Raw genomic sequence first — 19,335 nt, forward strand, 5'->3', positions numbered from 1 at the left:
TCTTCCTTCTGGGGAGAAATGTGTGTTTAACAGCACTGAAATAGTCACAGCCCTACAGCCTGGAACAGCCAGAAGCTCTCCAAGTTTCCCCAAACTGTCCCCCCTCTGCAGCTTAGCACTGGCTTGGAGGAACAAACTAATCTGTGCACTCACTGAGTCCCTGAGCTCTCCCAGGAGGCTTCTGGCAGACTGTGCTGGACACAAAGCAAGACAGAGGTTTCAAACACGGGTGCTTAAGCACTACCAACAGAAAACAACCATGACATAACCACAACTCCGTGCTAACACTTCACCATTACTGATGAGCCACCATCCCAAATACATGAAGAAAAGTTTATACAGGAGCAAAGCTACAGCAGGGTCCTCGCATCTGCTACTCACACAAATTTTATGCTACAGTTCCATGTCAGTTCTGACTCCTCCAGCTTGTGTTTATGGTCGGTGTATGGCAGTGTCCTTTCTGCAGCCTGAGACCCAATGCACACTCCCACAGACCAGAGAGCATCAGCTGGAGGAATGCAGGAAGGCTGGGACTCAGCTCCTCCCTTGGCCTTAGCCTTTGGACCACCAACCTTGAGGAACAGGCTGAAGAAGGAGACCTGGCTCCTAAACATCGGCAGGTTTGTGGCTAATAGCAAAGCATCTCCCATTAAGGTCACTTAGTTTCCAATCCACAGATAAATCCAGTGACCTATCCCTCCTGTTTTTGAAGGAAACTATTGCTTCCCAGAAGCTATCAGGACACTAGCAGATAGGATAAACAAAAGGAGAGATATTCTTGTCTGGCCTCAACCAGCAAATTATTGGGAGATTTTGCAAACAACTTTATAAAAAGGCTCAAGTACTTCTCTGATTAGTCACTTACACTTTTTATTTATTTGTAATGTATTCAGAAAACAGGAATAAAGAGGTTTCCTAGGAAGCAGGGGGAGTAGTAAGGTTGCGGAACATGAAACAGATGCATCTAATTGTGAGTCACCAGCACCCTAGGAAATATCACTCTCTCTACTAACATTTATTTGAAATCCATGATGAAATCATCCCTATCCAACACCAGAGCCCTTCTGGTGCCCAAGTATGTTGCAGTTCTGCCAGTAATTTGGTCCCAGTGATGTTAAACTGAGCTACAGTGGACATTGGGTCTGTGAATACCTCAGTTGCTTTCCCTCTCTCCTCTGAGAGGAGGACAACTGTTTTATTTCGCTACGATCCTGTTCTAATGGCCAGGGTAGCTGTACTCAACCTCATCAGTGGTACTGGGGATCAAATCACTGTGTCTGTGTTCCAGTCAACCCTGACATGCTATTCCACACTTCATCAGTGAATGCCCCATTTTTGTTTTGTCTGCAAAAATAATCAGATTTTCATTACTTTACTGAGTTAAATCCCTGCAGAGCCAGGTGAAAGCAAAGTTTCCAAAGAGACATTTTGGCTAACAGCTGCCTGGGGAACACCAATTCCATTTAAAACTTCTCTACCATGCCAAAAATAGCATGCCAAAGACTTTCTCCATAAAAAAATAAATTAATCTTACCTTCTTTTGCTCCATAAAATGACTTGGGTAAAGTTGTGCATATTCAGAGCTAGGACATTACACAACTCAGAATGGTCTAATCTTTTATAACCTCTCACACAGAAAGCAAAAGAAGCCTTACAGCAAACTCTGCACAGATCAAAAGATTAAGTTACAAGTACATGGGATCCTGGCTGAAATATGGTTTAGACATTATTCACTATTAAACAACTAACTGAAGGCGTTCTGTACCAGATTTTCACCATCTTCTGTCCAGCTGTCCTTGGTTTTCACCCAAAAGGGATGCAGCGAGCTCCATCTACAGGGATTCTGGGCACATGCCACCTCGAACTTCCCAAAAACACAGGCAAACTCTTCCTGTTGCTTTATGCTTTAGTGAGAGCCAGATTATTGTCTGCCAGCAATAGGTCTCACACCGGACATGACCTAAAACTGAGGATGAGAGATACACAAAGGAGTTAAAAGAGTTTTCCTCATGTCACTGCTAGGAAGAAGCTATTGATTTAACAGTTTGGTTATCTAAAAGCCTTTAACCTGGACTATTTTGCCTGAACTTTTTTCACTGTATTCTTTCTGTGGGAGTCATGCTTCACTGTTCACTTTGCTCAGGTTATAATGAACAAGAACTAATTTTCTAGTGCCTAAGGAACTGGAACATCTGAAAAGTTGGATCCTGAAACACTGAAATTGTTGAGTCCCAGTAAACTAAAACATTTAAGTCCAAAACTCTATCATTAGTGCTCAAAATTGTCTCTAAATTGTGGTGGTGGGGTTTTGCCATACAGAGAGGTAGCAAGCCCCAGGAAACTCTCCAAACCACCCACCAACCCCACAAACCCACAGAAAACTCACTGACCCACCCACCCTTCTATTGGCATAAAGCAGTTACTAACATTTCCAGACTGATCTGAGCAGAATAAAAACAAAGCGACTCCACAACTTGCACTTGCAAAAGGTAGCAGGGAGCAAAACACAAAAATACATAATTTTCTTGGAAGCAAACTTGCCAGATTTAGAATTTCTGCAGCACAAACTGCACTGAGTCTGCGGTCAGGAACAACAGGAATTCTCTACAGGAGCCTGACTTCCACCTTGCTGTTGTTTCCAATTTTTGACTCTGATTCATAGGCTTGGATTTCTTGGAGGACCATGTGTTTTGGAAAACCTGTCAGAGGCAATTAATTGATGGTCTAATGGCAGTAGAAGAAAAATACTGCAGCAGCTGCTTTAACAGATGCTTCTTCAGAAACATTTCAATCCTTGTGATATGACACATTTTTCTAGATTTTTTGCTTTTACTTCAGTAGAACTCACAAAAAGCAGGAAAAAGTTAGCAAATATTACAACAGCTCTAAGATATGGCCAGTCTTTGCTCTGCTGTTATGCTCAGTGCTAAATTACCTCTTTTAAGAAAATAAAGTGTAAGAATCACAAGTTTTGGGGTTCTTGACATGAACTACTCCTTGTATAGGCCATTAAGCAAAGACAGATTGAGGAAAATCTTGGAATAGATTAACAACTCATCAGGTAAAAACCTCTCCCATCAGAAAGTGAAACAGCTGAACACAAATTTTCTGGATAGAGGGCACAAAAATACAAAGGGGATGTATCTCAGGACATGAAAACAGAAAGGGGAAGGAAGAAAATCATGATGGACAGGGAAAGATACTTATGTTTCCAGCTAAGTTAGTCACCTCAATGCAGGGATACAAAGAGAATTTTAGGCTCCACAAGAATATCAAACTAGACAGTCTAAGTCTCGGTAAGCATTAAAAAAGCTCACTGGATTTTAGTATTTCCAGATTAAAGTAATTGTCCAAAACTTATGCCTGAAGAAAATTACACCAAAGTCCTCAAAAAAACCCTGAAAATGTAGTATAAAAATAAATTTATTTCTCAACAGTGGAAACAGGGATTTATTCAATATCTACAGCACTCATGGAGATGCTCTTCCTTAGTGGGGAAAAAGAAGAAGTATCTTCAGGAAGCCACCATGAAAACATGTAGATGACAATCAGATCAAACACCATGGGAAGAAATCCCTTAATTAAGTTGAATGTTATAGGCGGGCTTGAAATATTTTATATGAACTTACAGACATTGAAAAATACATTTATTGCTTTATATCCTGTGCCAATATTCCCCTCTCTTTCAGAGTCTTTTTTGCCATGCTAAGTTTGAGTGTTTGAAATCTGCATTCCTGATGAACTGTTCTTGGATTCTGCTGGAACCAAGAGTGCATATATCCATTGTAGAAGTCAACTGCTGTAAGCTTCTTCTTTAAAACAACTGTTTTGATTCCAACCCAGCCTTCCTAAAAATAAAAACAAGCAAAAAAAGGCAGTAAGCTCCTTCCATGTTTAAACTATCTTTAGCTCCCATAGGCTGGCTTACAGAATACATTTTATTTAATGTTAACAGGCTAACAAGTCGAATTCTTGCTTGCAAATGTGCCAAGACTGTTAATGGAAATTAAAAGTTTAAGGTATCAAATAAAACATTTGGTGCTGATCTAAACTAGTACAAAGACTAACGGTGGACAATTAAGACAAAAGTTACACACCACACAAATACTAAAAAACTCATCTTTAGGGCAGTGAATGTAAAACAAGTAGGGAAAGCCTACCTTGCAGCGAGCCATCAATGTTTGGGACGTTTTATGGAACAGCACTGAACCAGGAACAATTTCACAGTCATTTTGTATTTGATCTAAAAGCAAAGAAAGATCATCCTGCATTTTTATGCCAAAAAGTACAGAAAAGGTTTGAAACACTTCTGTTCCTTTGAAGCATGATAATCATCTTGAGTCACTATTTTGCTGAAAAACATTTTATTGTATTCTGTGTTTTATTATAACCAAATGAACAGAAACAGTCAGAACAGTCATTCTCTGGCACTACTCCATATCTGATCCATGAACACTCACTAAGCCCTGATCAGTCACACACCTTGGCCCACATGGTACTCAGATTCTTAAAGAAAATGGTTTAAAAATTTTAATAATTTAAGAGTAAATACCAGAAAAATCAGGGATATTATCCACTTCCACAAAATCCAGGAGTTTAATGGTAGTACCCTTCCAGAGTGTCTGCAAAGGAAACTGAAAACAGAAACAGAAGACACATTCAGAATATTTTCACATTTCCAAGCTATTTTTTCCTTAGGTAAAATACCTGTGATAACAACATTAAGGGACAACTTAGCTGTATGTCTAGATAAGAGATCTTCCTTATCAGACTTAGTTTTCCTTACCCTTCCTCAACTCAAACCATTAGCCTATGCAGAAATGAGTTAAGCAATGAGCTACAACAGCTCTTCACTGTGGCTGTCTGCACTGTTTACTGCCATGCAGAGATGTCACTGTAACATTCCAAACCTCCTCTGAGGGAAAATCTCAGAGCTAGCAAAAAAATATAAAATTTTTGAGCTGATTTTACACTTGGGATCAAGCCCACAAAAATTCTCCTGCACATTAATTCCACCTCTAATGACAAACTACCAGGATTTTAGAACACATGCAAGATTACAGAGGCTAAAATAACTAAAAATGAGGTATAGTGATTCGTTAAAATATCTACACCAAACTCAGCCATGCTATAGGACAGAAAAGGGTTCCAAAAAATCCAGTCTCACCATACTTCCTATTGCACGATGCAGTTTAATTATTTGTGCAGCTGTTTGCTCTTCCCATTTTATACAACTCTTCGCTATAGAGATTTTAGGAGCTGTGGGGAAAAGAGAAATTAGAAGACTTCTTATTTTGCTTTGCATCTTTTAGCAAACAGCTGTACTACTTATCCTATTTTAGACCTCAGTTTTTCCTGACCAATAGTGAGTCTATTATCCAGCCAAGGTACCTCAGACAAAAACTGGAGAAAAGATTTTGTAAAAACCTCAGTTTGGATTATTTTTTTATTCTCAGCTGTTCTCTTTACTTACCCATTGCACTGCAAACTTGTATCATGCTTATAAGTACAGTTCTAACCCTTCTGTCTGCATTACAACAATGAAGAATAATGAACTCAGATCTTGTGACATCAATAGTGATTTTGATGTTGTACAAATAACTGGAAAAAAATTAATGTACTAAGTCTGAAGAATTCTGAAGCATTTTTCTCCTGTATGACTTTTTTAAGCCAGAGAAGGCAGTGAAGAGAGCATATTGAGAAATTAATCTAAAAAAATACAACCCAGCATGGCAGGAAACTTTCACTTTCCTGCTGATAAAGGAAAAAATGAACAAGTCACATTAAAAACAATTTGTACCTACCAAACGTTACTCCGTCTTTTGGCTGCTCTTTTTTATTTTTTAAACTTTCAGGCAAGTTCTTCAAAACTGCTAACAGCTGCAAAATTAAATTTTATACAGAGTATTAGTCAAGCTAAGTTTAATCAATAATAAACAAAGTAAAACTCAATTTTTCAACAGTGAAACTGTCCTGTGAGCTTTTAGAAAATTGCCTCAGTATATTCAGAAAATGCGTATCCTTGACACAGAGACAGTAAAGACATCTTCCCACTGAATCACAACAAAAAAACACAGGTTTGTTTTATGGATGATCTCATCTCTGATATTAGTCCCAGAAAAGAACAAAAGCTGACGATTAAAATAAAAAAGCAGATATTCATTTAAAAGAAAGAACCTGCACTGTTTCCACAAACAGCATTTGGGTTCTTCACTGAACAGAAACACAACAGCAACACGTGGGATGGACACTGATGCCAGATCACAGACCACTGAGCTCTCCTCCTAGCACAGCAAAGTGCTCACAAACACCAAGTTTCACACCATCCTCCTCCTAAACTTGGAGCCAGCTCAGAACAAGATTAGCAAGAATTCTGTTTGCACAGAACTGCATGTTAAAAGCAAAGTACCAGTCAGAAGTGACACAGCTGGCAGGACTTTACCATGCTTGCACCCATCTTTGCCAACATCCCTTCCAGCTCCTGTGCCGTACAGCGGGGAGGAACAGCCACCTCTTCTTGCTTAATAATTGGACCTACATCAAACCTGCAAGGTAGAAAACATACAACCTTACTGGAGAAGCTGAAGCTAATTAGCAGTTCAAAAGGCTGCATTCAATGCATTAATTCAGTTAATAATTATCCTTTTTTATCCCCTCTAAAACTATTTTTCAGATGTCATTTCATGTTATCAAATGTTTGGTTCACAAGACAACACAAGGAAGAGAATACCAATCTTGGCACCAAGATTCTCCTCAGCAAGCTGAGACTGACATGAACACACAATTTACAGTTCAGAACATGAGATCTCAGAAGAAACAACCTGAAATACTCAAGTTTCACACCTTCCTGAAATCTATTATTAGACAAGCATCTAAGAAAGAAAAGGTAATCAGAATAATGTCCTTTCACAAGCCTTTTAAGGCAGAGCTTGGGCTGAAACCAAAACATATCTTCCTCATGCCTGGTCAGGCAATTTCTTGTCTTCTGTCCACTTACAGGACGTTACAGGTGACTCTGAAGTTTGAAAAGCAGATCTTTTCTGTCCTGTCATACCAAGCCTACTGATAAAACTGTGTGACTGTTCTCTGTCTGTTCCCTGTGTTAATGCTAAGAATTAGAGAACAGGCCTGGAGTGCAAATTACACACTTATTAAAATACTGTAATTGTGGCAAATCTCATATACTTAGATGAACATTATAAAGTGTTTCAAACTTTAAAATTAACCACATACATTAAAAAAAATGTGGCTATGTAGAATGAGTTAAATGATTACTTCAGCAGTGATTATTTAAAGCCCTGAGAGGCAACAGCAACAGTGAGTCGTCTGGAAAGGACACCAAACCTACCTTTTTGGTCTTATTTCCATAATTGTCACCCCAGTCACCTTATCACCATGAAGCACTGTGTGGACTATGGGTGCAGGACCACGCCATCGTGGGAGACAGCTGGGATGGACATTCAGCACACCACTGGAATTAAATATTCACAAGTTAGAATAGGAGTGGTAACACACGTAAAATGTGTGGAAACGTACATAAATGGAGTGCAACACAGATTTCGTGAAATTACTATCTGCTCAAACCTTCTCATGTGTTACTGGCTTAAATATGCACTTGAAGGAAAATTCACACTATATAAACTTCTCAGTTTCTCAGCGAACACAGAAAGAGATGTGAGGAATAAAGGCAAACATTCTGCTGGATATTTGCGTAAATTTACACCCATGTGTCAAAGAACACCGAATTTCACCATGACAGCAATAAGGCTCAGGCTAAGCATATCAACCCAGGCAAGCTGACCTCACCTACTGCAAGTCACAGATGCTGCCCCAAAACGAGAGTGCAGCTTTGCCAACAAAGCAGTGACAGATGTCCTGTCCACACACTTACTATGGGAACTGCAGAATGAGCTCCTCGCTTAGAAGACGTCCAAAAGATGCCACCACACCCACATCAAACTGCCCCACGGGTCCCGTGTGCGGCCACTCGTGCACGGGCAGCTGGAGCTCCCTGGCGCAGCTCCTGACGGGCAGGTCCCTGGGCAGCCGGGAGGGCAGGGTCACCACCTCCAGCCGGGACACGAGCGACTCCTCGCTGGGCTCCCTGGGGTGGACAACGTGTTGAAGGCGTCGTGCAGGCAGACTGAGGCGAGGGCTGGGTCACCTCCACCCCTCGCTGTGCCCCCGTGCCAATTCCCTCAGTCTCCATGATCCCGGTCCCTGTCCCACGCTCAGGCTCCTTCCCCCTCCCTTCTCTGCCATCCTCCCTGCCCAACCCACGGTCCCTCCCGCGCGACTCCACCTCATCCCTCAATAACCTCTGAGCCTCATCACCAGCCCTCATCTCCCATCCCTCGGTGCCCACCCCTCTCTCACCCTCCCCTGCCCCTGCCGTGTCCCTTTAGGCTCCGCTCCCCTCAGGGTCCATCTCCTCCCTCAGGCTCCTCCCTCACGTCCCCGTCTCCCGTGTCCCCTCTGCCCCTCTCTCCCGGCCCCGTCTCCGCTCAGACCCCTCTGCCCCGTGCCCGGGCGGTACCCGGCGGCCCGCAGGGCTCGCAGGGTGCTCACGGCGAAGCGGTCGGTGCCGAAGAACAGGACCCGCCATGGCGGCCCCGCCGCCCTCACGGCCTCGCGCCCGGCGCGCAGCACCCGGGCCCGCATCGCGGGGCTGCCGCCGCGCGCGGCGATGACGCAGCGGGACCCGCCCGGCGGCGGGGCCGCCCTGAGGGCTGAGGCGGCGCCGCCGTAGTCATAAAATGATGGAATTATCGGCGAACCTGAGTTGGAAGGCACCCAAAAGGATCATTGAATCCAACCTATAGCCCTGCGCAGGACACCCCAATAATCCCATCCGGTGCCTCAGAGCGTTGTCCGAACGCTTCTTGAGCTCTGGCAGCCTTGGGGCCGTGACCATTCCTTGGGGAGCCCCTTCCAGTGGCCAGCCACCCTCTGAAAACCTTCTCCTGACATCCAGCCTAAATCTCCCCTGGCTCATCTTTATGTCGTTCCCTCGGGTGCTGTCACTGGTCACGAGAGGGAAGAGAGCAGTGTCTGCCCCTCTGCTGTCCCTCGGGAGGAGGTTGAAGAGCACAGTGAGGTCTCTCAGTCTCTTCCAGGCGGGACAAAACAAGTGCCCCCATCACTCCTCACACAGCTTCCCTTCCACACCCTTCCCCATCCTCGTGGCCTCCTTTGGACACTCTCCAAGAGCACAGTGCCTTCATATTGGGGTTAGCCTGGAGAAGACTGACAGGGGATCTCATTAATGCATAAAAATATCTCCCAGCGTGCTAAGATGCTAGTGCAAGGGTCTTTTGGGTGGTCTCAGCAACAGGATGAGGAACAGCATCCATAAATTAAAACAAGAAGTTCCATCTCACCACGAAGATCTTTATGTTGAGTGTGGCAGAGCACTGGGACAGCTGCCCAGAGAGGGTGTGGAGTCTCCCTCTCTGGAAATGTTCCAAACCCACCTGGACACGTCCAGCTGTGTCCATGCTCCACATGACCCTGCCTTGGTAGGGGGCTGGACTGGGTGATCTCCAGAGATCCCTTCCAACCTTAACAATTCCGTGATCTTGGCGTGGGGTGGTGGAAGCCATCAGGGTCTGTGCTACCGATGGCTCCAGCCCCACAGCGTCGGTGCTGCTGAGTGGTGTCACCCTGACCAGGAATTGTCCATGCTGCCTCAGTGCAAAGATAATGCAGAAAAACATCAGGGACTGAAAGGGGCGTTGACCCCAAAGCCACTGATCTGGCTCTGACAGCATTTGAAAAACAAGAGTTCAGTTTCTGACTCCACGGACAGCTTCGTTTTAACAGTGACAGTAACTCAAAGAATGTTTTCTTGTAAACCATGGGGTCAGAATCACCACTTAAAGAACTGTCTCCTCCCATAACGTAAGTATGGAAATATTTTATCATTCTGCTAAGTACATTCTTTCCCCCCATGGGAAGATGGATTATTTGTGTAGTTTTTAATGTAAATCACATACACAAATTCCCTGCACATCTAAATCACAGTCTGTCCTACAATCTTTGACACTAGGAATTTCTGCGGCATGGAGTGTGAGAATCTGTAAATATCCTATATGCCTGTGGAAATATGTAAATTACTTGGAAAATGGATAGCAGAGTTTTATGTTGGATACATTAGGGAAGGATCAATTAAAAAAGTGAAATTTTGTGCTGCACTAAGCAGTGCTGTATATATTCCTTCCTTTTTCATGTCTATTTGCCCATCATTAGGGTTTTCTTCTCTCAGACACTGAAGATGCCATTGTCTCCTGTGGTGGTAATAAGGAGAAGAGAATGAAAAATTGCTGTTACAGGTAAAAAAATAAAAAAAGTCAGACCATCCTAACTGGGGTGCTTACATTCCTGCACCCTGAGAAAAGGAGAATATGCTACCTAATACTGAGGTAAATTCCTAATCAGTATGAAAAAATCAAATGCTCAAAAAACTTTACAATTCTCTATTAGCTGGGGAGTCCCATGAAAATACTTTGTTTAGTCACAGGCAGTACACGTCAACTCTGGTCACCTCATCTTAGTGCATAAATGAAAGGTTGTAGTAAAAATAAATTAAAATATAAACAAGAAGCTAGCAAGGATGAAGGAATGGGTTGTGCTTGAGAAGAGATTAAAGCTCCCACCATGGTTCATGTTGGAAGGTGGCTTGGAAAGAAGGGAACGTGAACGGTCTGACTTATCATAAACAGGGAACAATTCGTCATTGCACAATTACTAAGTGATTACAGACACTCATGGCTGTCAGGCCCCAAATGCGAGGAGCACTGTTCAGCACAGAGTGTGATTTCAGGCCTTATCTCAGATGGTGAAAAATTTGACCTCATCTTATCTCAGATGCTGAAAAATACTCATGGTTTCCAGAGGCAGTGAGGGCGATTGCTGGAAGAAAGGCTGGAAGGAGATGTCCTGTGTGGTGACCGCAAATACCAGTTCTCTGAGGTCTTGGGTGAAGCCCTGGATTTGTCACCACCACTTCAGAAAGGCCAGGGATGAACATGTATGTCTGGATTGCACAAAAGTTGTGAGCTTGAACCCAGAATCCAGCTGCTGCTCAGTGTTAATTCCCAGGTATCAGATCCAGGCACTGAACATGTCATTGACACCGTGTGTTGAGTTTCACCTGCTGTTCTTCCAGGACTTAAGCCAGAGATGGATTCTCACTTCTGGCTGTAGTTAAAGCTCCTGGAAATGCTGTAACTCCACGCTGAGCTTTTGCCAGACATATGCACAAACTGATTAAAGTTTCATTTGCAGTGAGTTTTTGAAGTGGACTTAAATTCCCTCCAGTACACTTGCTCCCACGTAATTCATCCTTGGCTCTGCTATGACAGCACATTTCAAACACATTATGGCTGTTATTCATTATTATGCCTTTGACGTAGTGTTCGTGAATTTTAACTGAAGATTTATTTTGATATAAATTTTTTCAGAATGAAAGCAACTATCTGATTGTTTCACAAAAATAAAAATTAAAAAAAAATCTGGCTTTCCTGCTGCATTTGAACTCTGCTTTTGTACATGGAAAGAAAAAAAACCTACAACCCTGAATGTTTAGTTATTCTGTAACCAGGCATTTCAGGTCAAAGACACTGAAGGGATCAAAAAAGATAAGCAAAATTAAAACACCAAGGTCAGACAAATTCTTCCCAAGAATAGTGAAGATAAATCCAAGGAGGAAACAGAACAGAAACCAGATCTTATCTCCACTTTGCTTCCTGGCCAAAGACGCTGAAAGTGTCTCCAAGAAGTAAAGATATCTCGCATTAACCGGTGCCAGTGTTGTCAGGAGAGACACAGAATCAAATACACCCTCGCTGGAGAGGAGCACTCCTGAGCATGTTTGTGGTTCTCTGGAAAAGGAGAGGATTACTGGGCACAAGAGCCAGCTCTGACCAGTGGGGAACTGGTTTTATTTCCATGTACGTCATGCTGAGTCCTAAACATATCTCAGCCACCTACCTGCATCCTGACCCTGGATATATACATCAAAGCATCCAGCTGGGATTGAAAAGGAAAGACAGCACAATTTACCATGTGGTGGGATGTCCTGGCTGGACACGGCTCCAGCAGCAGGGAGCAGCTCTGGTTTCCTGGGGGATGCATTTCTGAGCTCCCATCTGATCGCTGCCAGGCTGAGGCTGAGCAGTGAAACATCTCTGTTTGGGGAGCACACGTCTGCTGGGTGATATTTCACAGGGGCTGCCCAGGGAAACTCTGGATGTGAGATGGGATTCAAAGGATTAATCACAATTAACAATTAACATTGAACAAAGCTTCAATGCCAAAGATCATAGAATCCTAGGATTGCCTAGGTTGGAAGGGACCATAAAAATCATCTCATTCCAATACCCTTGCCAAGGGCAGGGATGCCTACCACTAGACCAGATTGCTCCAAGCCCTGTCAAACATGGCCTTGAGCGCTTTATTTCAAGCTGAAAACCACCAAGAACAGGACAAACATACGGATACTACACCTACCATCTGCAGCTCAGCTGGAGCTAACCAGAGCTAGCTGTGTGTCCCAAGCCCATTGGTGAGATGCATCTCTCTTGCTTTGCAGTGAGCAGCTCCATCCATGAATCAGGTGGTTTGGGGGGAGGAATCCTCCTTTCCCAATGTGGCTGTCACAAAAAGTAGCACATCAGTCTGCAAAGCCTCTTACAGACTACTGACTTAGGCAGGCATTACCAGTACCTGTGAAAGTGGGATGGCAAAACCTGACTGGTGCTTCAAGCTTTGCCTGCAAAGTTGTTTGCTCTGGTCAGATGCTCTGACAGCCTTAGAATGGCCATTCATTGAAAAAAAAAAATAAGAAAAAAGAGAAAGGATTACATGTGCTTTATCAGAACATGTTTCCTGTATGCAATGAGGACTGAGCCAAGCAGAGTGAACATTATCATTTATTTTAACTGAAGGGTAACTTATTGCTGAGTGTCATTCTACTCAGCATGCTCTTTTAATACTGATTATGCCAATAACTTGAGCAAACAAACTGGAAGTTGCTACAGCTCATTCTTTGGCAAAAGGTCATTCACCTCGTGCTGTAAATGGTCCCACTAAAGAGGTGTGTTTTTTCAGGGGCTGGAGTGTACCTCACCTGTTGAACTGGCCTTCACACATGACTCAGGAGCAGAGTGAATCACAGCTCGTGGCATACCCAGAGCAGGAGCACAGGGAGCCTGGTATTGCCACGCTGCTCGGAGGAGATGTCTTCGGATGACAGGGCTTAAAGAAGAAATGTAGCTTCCTCCCTGCTGGGAACTCCACGTTTCTGGTGAGTTAGCAGAGATTAAGGGGCATTCCTGCTGTACTGGCTGCTGGGTTAATTTATAGCTATCTGTAAAGAAAGGCTTGTTTATTTATTCCAGTTAGAAAGCTGGAATCCTTGGAAATTTTAAGTGAAGGCAGACTTTTTAAGGAGAGATTGTCTGAGTGGCGGGTAAGAAGCAGGCTGAGGTAACTCCTGCATATTAAAGCAGTCAAAGGAAAATGTGTAATATAACTTAGATTTTCTCTTTAGCTTTTTGCTTTACAGAGGTTAAAAAATAGCACAGACTACTTTCTTGCCTTAATATTTTAAATATTAAACAATTCCTTGTGTTCCTTAATGGTGCTCAGACCTTAATGTACCTTTATAAACCATATCATCCATTTGCATGTCTGTGGTGTGACATTGTATATATATCCTCTATGAATCCCAAAGACAGGACATCCCGCTTTATTACTGTGTTTGAAATAACAGACCCATTTTAACGCAATCTGCTAAGATAGGACAACCATCAAAGAGGGAATCTGGATGACAAGAGGAGACTGATTTAAAAAGACTGAGGTGTTCTAAATGCATTGTCCCAAACTATGTAGTGAGTTGTGAATATGGAGCCCAGAGGGACATTATCATCTCAACAGAAGCTGTACTTGATGGTCTTTCCAAAAGATTTCCCCACATCTTTACTTAAACCAGTAGAATACGTATCTAAGGACTTCTCATTTGCAGAATGAGGGCAAAATGTGTCTTGATGAACAACTGTGAATATCAGAGCTGACAAGAGCCAAGCACAGGGTGGATTCACAGCACCACGTTCTGTGCCCTGGCTTGAAAGAGTCCACGTGCAGCTGTGGATGTGTGTGTCCCTATGTTCCCACATGGCACAGCTCCCTTGCTGGATTATGCCAACCTTTAGAGCACCAGTCCCTCAGCTCTGCCTTCTGCATGTGATATGTCTCAGATCTTCAAGGGCTTCCATTATGAGAAAGGTTTTTACCATTTAAGTGCTGGGATCAATGCATAGAGCAAAAAGCAGTCCCTTGACATTTCCTGTAATATCTTGAGATTTCATTGAATGCTAGCAAAGTCCACAGATCCACAGGAGGATTTAAAATAGCATTGTTGTGTGACTCTTTGTTCCTGAAATACATAATACTGTACAGATTTTGCAGCTTTTGATGTAAAATCCCATTTGCAAGAAGAAAGAAATTACAAAGACGTTCAGGAGTCAATATAAACTCAAAATAACACAGGTAAAATGTTTCTTGAGAGGCACTGGCCTCTTTGTTCTTTCTGCCTCCTTCCATACGAGCAGAAAATGCATGAGCTCTCTCTCATTTGAGCTTCCCCTGTTGTACCCAAGCTGGGAAGCAACCTAAAAAGGGTCTTGGGTGCCTTCAGAGGGAGAGGAGAGCAGAGTGCATGGGAGTTTCAGAGGCCTGGATCTAAGGGCTCATCCCTGTCCATCAGCCCCCAGAGTCACTGCTGAGTTGTGCAGGCAGGGGAGCAATGGGGAGGAACATCCCCCACGCTGTCCAGCTGCTCTGGACAGTGGAGCAGTGTGTGCCCACGTTGGGCACCAGGGCAGAGCAGCTGTATGTGGGAGGCTGGAGGAGATGCCTTTAACAATCTCTTCCAGGCTGGAAGATCCAAACTCCTCAGAGCATGTCCAGCCCAACGGTGGGAGTCACTGTTTCCTTACCGGGGGAATTGGTGGTTTAGGCAGAATTCTTCCCAGACTCCGCTGGAGTAGACACACTGACCCGACAACACTTTGGTTTGTAGCTTTGATGAGTGAAACTAATTTTGTTAATGTGATTTAGATGTAAAAGATCTGTAAAATAACAGAAGAGTCTCTTAAAGTCTTTTACCTAAATGTCCTGTTAATGCACAATAAGGGTCCATTCTGCTGCTGTGTTTTACCCACAAAGTTCTGGCCTCCAATGTCTGGGGAGATTTGGCTGCTGGTCAATACTTGATGAACTAGCCAAGTAGTTCCAGCAGCTTTCCAGCATCCCTGCTGTGCATAGACACCAGGAGGTAGCCCACAGCTTATGAAACACCTTAGGGGAAAATCAGCAACATGCTTGTCAAATATTCCTCTTTGAGCAAATGATTACCCAGAAGCCTTGCACAGCAAGATTTAACACATTCAAGTGCCACTTCTTATTAGGGTGTAGCTGACTTGTAACTTATTTTCATTGGCCCAAGGCCTTATTTCCTCCTTTGTGAGGGGTGATCCATGTGAATAAGCTAAAGGTTACCTGGATGGAAGGGTAATTGGCACACGTAACTGCAGGGAGCAGCTTTACCCGTATTTTCTGAAATACAAAGTGGACCACATACTTGAGAGTCCCTTCCTCTAAGAATTGCTAGCAGGTGGTTTTCTGGCAGCAGGGAGTAAGCCTGCATGCCTGGTTAGCAATAAAATGTGAACTTTGAATTGTGAAGACATTGAGAATGGGGGGGAAAATAGTAGCAATCATTAGGTCTATAACCGACGGGACAAATGCTTCCCTGAGGAGTCAGCAGCAGTGCTGTTGACACGCCTGGCACAGTGGACCATGCTTGGGAGCAAGTTTCAGACAGCACCTGGCCACACAGCAAAGGCAGGTAAAAGCTGGGAGTATCAGACTGTTGTAAAAGTTTTCATATAATAATTAATGGCCTGTGGGGCCAGAATGTCTGAGGGATGCATGTGTGTTGTGGTGTCGCTGACCTGCCAGTGGGTGATGGCCAGTGAGCAGTGGGCTGGGAAGAGCCACCTCAACATCTCACCACCTCACAGTGGACAGCCAGGAACTCGTGCTCAGGGCTAACTTGGACAAGCAGCCATAAAAGTTGGATTGATACCATTAATAAATGAGGGACTAAAGGTCAAGGAGGAGTTTCTGTTTCCCTGAGGGATGGGAGACACCGTAGCCTCAATGGCAAGCCAGCCTTGCCTCCTCTTGGAGCTCAGCCTTCCACTTCCTCATCTCCACACCCATATTCTGCCATCCATGGGTTGGCAATAGGTAGTCACATGCAAAGTATATGTTCTCTAGGGATTATGGCAGGGGAGCAAGCAGGGAAGCTTTGTTAGGTGGGGAGGGGCTGGCTCACAGCAGCTGAGCTCACATCTGTACAGGTTCACCTTGGCAAGGGGTCCAACCCGGGCAGCAGATGCTGTGCCAGACCCCCTCTGCTGTCACCTTGGTGGTCCAGGGATTTCTGCACCCTGTCCTGGCAGGTCAGACTCACATTCTCAGGAGCAAACAGATGCTGAGGTACATGAGATCCCCTCTCTGAAGAGAGCTGGAGTAGGGAGGGGAGTCAGTTTTTCTCTCAACTCCTTAGTTTCTCTGTCTTTGCAGTCATCTCCACGCTGAAGAAATACTGTGAAGGTGTGATCCATCCCATCTGCATATAGAAATATGAAGTTCTTCTGGATAATCCCATTTTTCCTGCTGCAAGGTAGTCTTGGCTTAAAGGATAATGGTGTGGGTGATGTAGGTTACATGTGCAAAAACCTTAACCTCCTGGAAATACAGTTTCTTTCTTTCTGTGTGGCTATTTTCCTCAGTATATACCAACAGCAACCTGGCTGAGCCAAGGAAAACGTTGCACCCCAGTTCCAGAACTGGGTGTCATTTCCATCTGTATTCTGTGTGTATATTCTGTGCTTGGGGTTGGCCACACTTAAATGTTGGCTTCTTTGCAGAGACACTGAAGCTTTTATGATAAAAAATGCTAAAGTCAAGCTGTGTATACAAGCTAGCCTGATAAATAAGAATTTCTTGCTGGAGGACTGCAGTCCAGAGTCAGATTTCCAGGACTGGTCTTGGCAAGGCAACTCTTTGGTGAATTGTGGCACACGGAGCTGCCTCTCCGTGGTGGGAGGTGGGGAATGTAGGAAGGCCCTATCAGCATTCAGGAGTCTTTGCAACCCTGCTGCCTCACCATAATGGGGTCTGCAGCCAAAAACACTCTCCACTGGGCAACCCTGGGAGTGAAGGGGAAGGTCACCTCCAGTCTGAAGGGCTGCAGTGAGTGACTATTGCATCTTTCTCTTTCCACCACAGCTGAGGCAGAGCACAAGTACCTCCCAACCACCCTGGCCAGCACACGCGTGGACGAGCACACAGCAGGCAATGTTACCCTTCCACTGGGTTTGGAACTGGAACAGCTGGAGGAGCTGCTCTGGTTCTTCCGCAGAGAAGACCGTAAGTCCCATCGGTGTTCCTGGGCTGAGACCCAGTCCTTGGCTGTTAACTTTCTTGCCTAACAGAGATGCCTGAGGGCACTACCCTGAAGAGGATAGTGGTATTAACCCCAGCCACACAAACCCTCAGTCTTGCCTCTGGAATAAGCAGGCCATAGGTGAAGACAGTCAGGAGGCTTTGCTGAGGTAATGTCTCCAGAGTTCAGCCTCTTTCCAGGCAGAGCCTGCCAAGAGAGCAAAGGTCTCTTTGGATTTTGGCAGGGTGGAAGGAGCAGATTGACATAGCAGCAGGTCAGCGTCATGGGGATCAACTTCAAAGCCACAAAAATCAAGGACAGAGCATCTTGGGTGTCCTCAGAAAACCCCTGGCCAGGCTCAATGGGTCACACTGTGCTGTGCCTGCTAACACTGCCTCTCTGCTTTCCCTCAGCCTCAACATGGAATTACTCCGTTCTTGCGCTGTCCCTCGCGACCATGATTTTGGGTCTTGTTCTTCTGACCATTAACATTGTGCGAAACAGGTGAGACGGGAAAATTTGAGAATCTTTTGGTGGGTGGTGATGCCCTGAAAGCCTCCCAGGCAAACAGACACACAGGTTTGGCAGGGCAGGACAAGCCCTGAGTGATGGGGAGAAGAGCAAAGAAGAACAAACTCCCTTTGAACCATTTTTTGTTATAAAACCTTGCCTGATGCCTGCTCACTTTTGTGTCACTTTGATCAAATAAAGGTCTGCGATCGAATAAAGGTCTGCACAGGGCTGCTGGGAGGGAAGTGATGGTAGCTGTGGTGTGAGGTGCTCTCTCCTAAGTACAGGGGCTCTGGAGCAGGACTCCCAGCCTTTCCCCTTCCACATCCCCACACAGTTCCCCGGTTGCTGCACAACCCCGCAGCTGAGGAGCAGCTCGCTGTTTGCCAGGGCACAAAAACAGAACTGTGTCAGAGCTGCCTCTTCAGACCAGAGAAGAGCTAACGCTGCGAGCCTGCCTCGCTCTCCCTCTAGTGAGAGCTCGCTGTGTGCTGCTCCTGGCGTCAGGAGCTGGGTGCTCTCCAAGTGGGAATCCCACAGCTGTGCGTGCTCAAACACTTCAGAGCACTTACCTGGCACAGCTCACCTGTGTTTGCCCACAAGCAGCTGGCAGCGTGTTCCAGGAACACGGTGTAAATTGATGGCTGTGACCCTCACCAGGGTTGGTGCCCTCAGACGTGGGCTGGGCTTGCTGCTTCACTCTCAGTGTGTCCTTGTTGTGCCTTCCCTGCAGGAAAAGGAAGATCCTCGTGAACAGAGAAGCAGCACAAACCACACAGGAGGCTGACCTCGATGCCAAGCAAGCCCTGATGCCTGTGCAGGAATACAGCCTGGCTGAGCCACTGAAGCAGCAGCCAGGACCCCAGGACCAGAGATCAGGGGATGTGATGGTCCAGTGGAAGGACGGGACTGTCACATCTCTGTACAGAGGGATGTCTGAGGAGGCCATATAGTGACAGCTGGAGTCAGCCCATTTAGGCCTTAAGGAAGGTATTGGAATGTCTCAATTCATAGGGGTGCAAGTTGAAAAATGCAGTTTAGCCTGGAGAAAGAAAAGTGTGAAACAAGAAAGCAGCAGAGTTGCATCTGCAGGAGGGGCCCTGGGCTCAGCTCCTGCCTGGCTGGTGTTCCCCCCCTGCTCTGGCTGCTTCCAGCCTTCCCTCCAGTGCCAGCTTCATCTCCTCTCTCAAGTGCTGCAAACAGGTTTGACCTGAGCCAGGGAAGTAAGTGGGGAAGCTTGGCCTGAAGTCAGCCAGGGAAAGTACCCTCACTTCCCCTCAGGAAAACAGCAACACTGAAGCTGAGAC

General features: G+C 45.0%; 2 protein-coding genes across 5 annotated transcripts; one reads left to right on the forward strand and one right to left on the reverse strand.

Annotated features, from left to right (window-relative positions):
- Positions 1–859: 859 nt before the first annotated feature.
- On the reverse strand, positions 860–8,676 carry MTFMT (mitochondrial methionyl-tRNA formyltransferase). Of its 4 annotated transcripts, none has more exons than XM_041469300.1 (10): positions 8,537–8,675; positions 7,892–8,104; positions 7,349–7,471; positions 6,443–6,545; positions 5,805–5,880; positions 5,168–5,259; positions 4,553–4,634; positions 4,161–4,243; positions 3,630–3,848; positions 860–1,966 (listed from the first exon to the last, which is right to left on the reverse strand). In XM_041469300.1, exons 1-9 carry the CDS (start codon positions 8,659–8,661, stop codon positions 3,648–3,650), a joined length of 1,098 nt encoding a protein of 365 aa, XP_041325234.1. In that variant the 5' UTR covers positions 8,662–8,675; the 3' UTR covers positions 860–1,966; positions 3,630–3,647. The 4 variants fall into 4 exon arrangements, with proteins under 4 accessions (XP_041325234.1, XP_041325233.1, XP_041325231.1 ...); XM_041469299.1 differs by lacking the exon at positions 860–1,966 and adding an exon at positions 2,548–2,699; XM_041469297.1 differs by lacking the exon at positions 860–1,966 and having other exon boundaries at positions 3,412–3,848; positions 8,537–8,676.
- A 3,840-nt stretch (positions 8,677–12,516) lies between these two features.
- SLC51B (solute carrier family 51 subunit beta) lies at positions 12,517–19,220 on the forward strand. Its single transcript, XM_041469377.1, has 4 exons — positions 12,517–16,753; positions 17,362–17,502; positions 17,932–18,022; positions 18,762–19,220. Exons 1-4 carry the CDS (start codon positions 16,714–16,716, stop codon positions 18,979–18,981), a joined length of 492 nt encoding a protein of 163 aa, XP_041325311.1. The 5' UTR covers positions 12,517–16,713; the 3' UTR covers positions 18,982–19,220.
- The last annotated feature ends 115 nt before the right edge of the window (positions 19,221–19,335 follow it).

Source organism: Pyrgilauda ruficollis, unplaced genomic scaffold, assembly GCF_017590135.1.
Source record: "Pyrgilauda ruficollis isolate IOZ18807 unplaced genomic scaffold, ASM1759013v1 scaffold23, whole genome shotgun sequence".
Taxonomy (NCBI): Eukaryota; Metazoa; Chordata; class Aves; order Passeriformes; family Passeridae; genus Pyrgilauda; species Pyrgilauda ruficollis.

Coding starts and splice junctions, on each gene's coding strand:
- MTFMT (XM_041469300.1), bottom strand. CDS start 8,661: ATGCGGGCCCGGGTGCTGCGCGCCGGGCGCGAGGCCGTGAGGGCGGCG. Junction 4,635..5,167: donor ATCGTGCAATAGGAAGTATG/GTGAGACTGGAT, acceptor TTCTGTTTTCAG/TTTCCTTTGCAGACACTCTG. Junction 4,244..4,552: donor TAATATCCCTGATTTTTCTG/GTATTTACTCTT, acceptor CTTTGCTTTTAG/ATCAAATACAAAATGACTGT.
- SLC51B (XM_041469377.1), top strand. CDS start 16,714: ATGAAGTTCTTCTGGATAATCCCATTTTTCCTGCTGCAAG. Junction 16,754..17,361: donor CCCATTTTTCCTGCTGCAAG/GTAGTCTTGGCT, acceptor TTTCCACCACAG/CTGAGGCAGAGCACAAGTAC. Junction 17,503..17,931: donor GTTCTTCCGCAGAGAAGACC/GTAAGTCCCATC, acceptor GCTTTCCCTCAG/CCTCAACATGGAATTACTCC.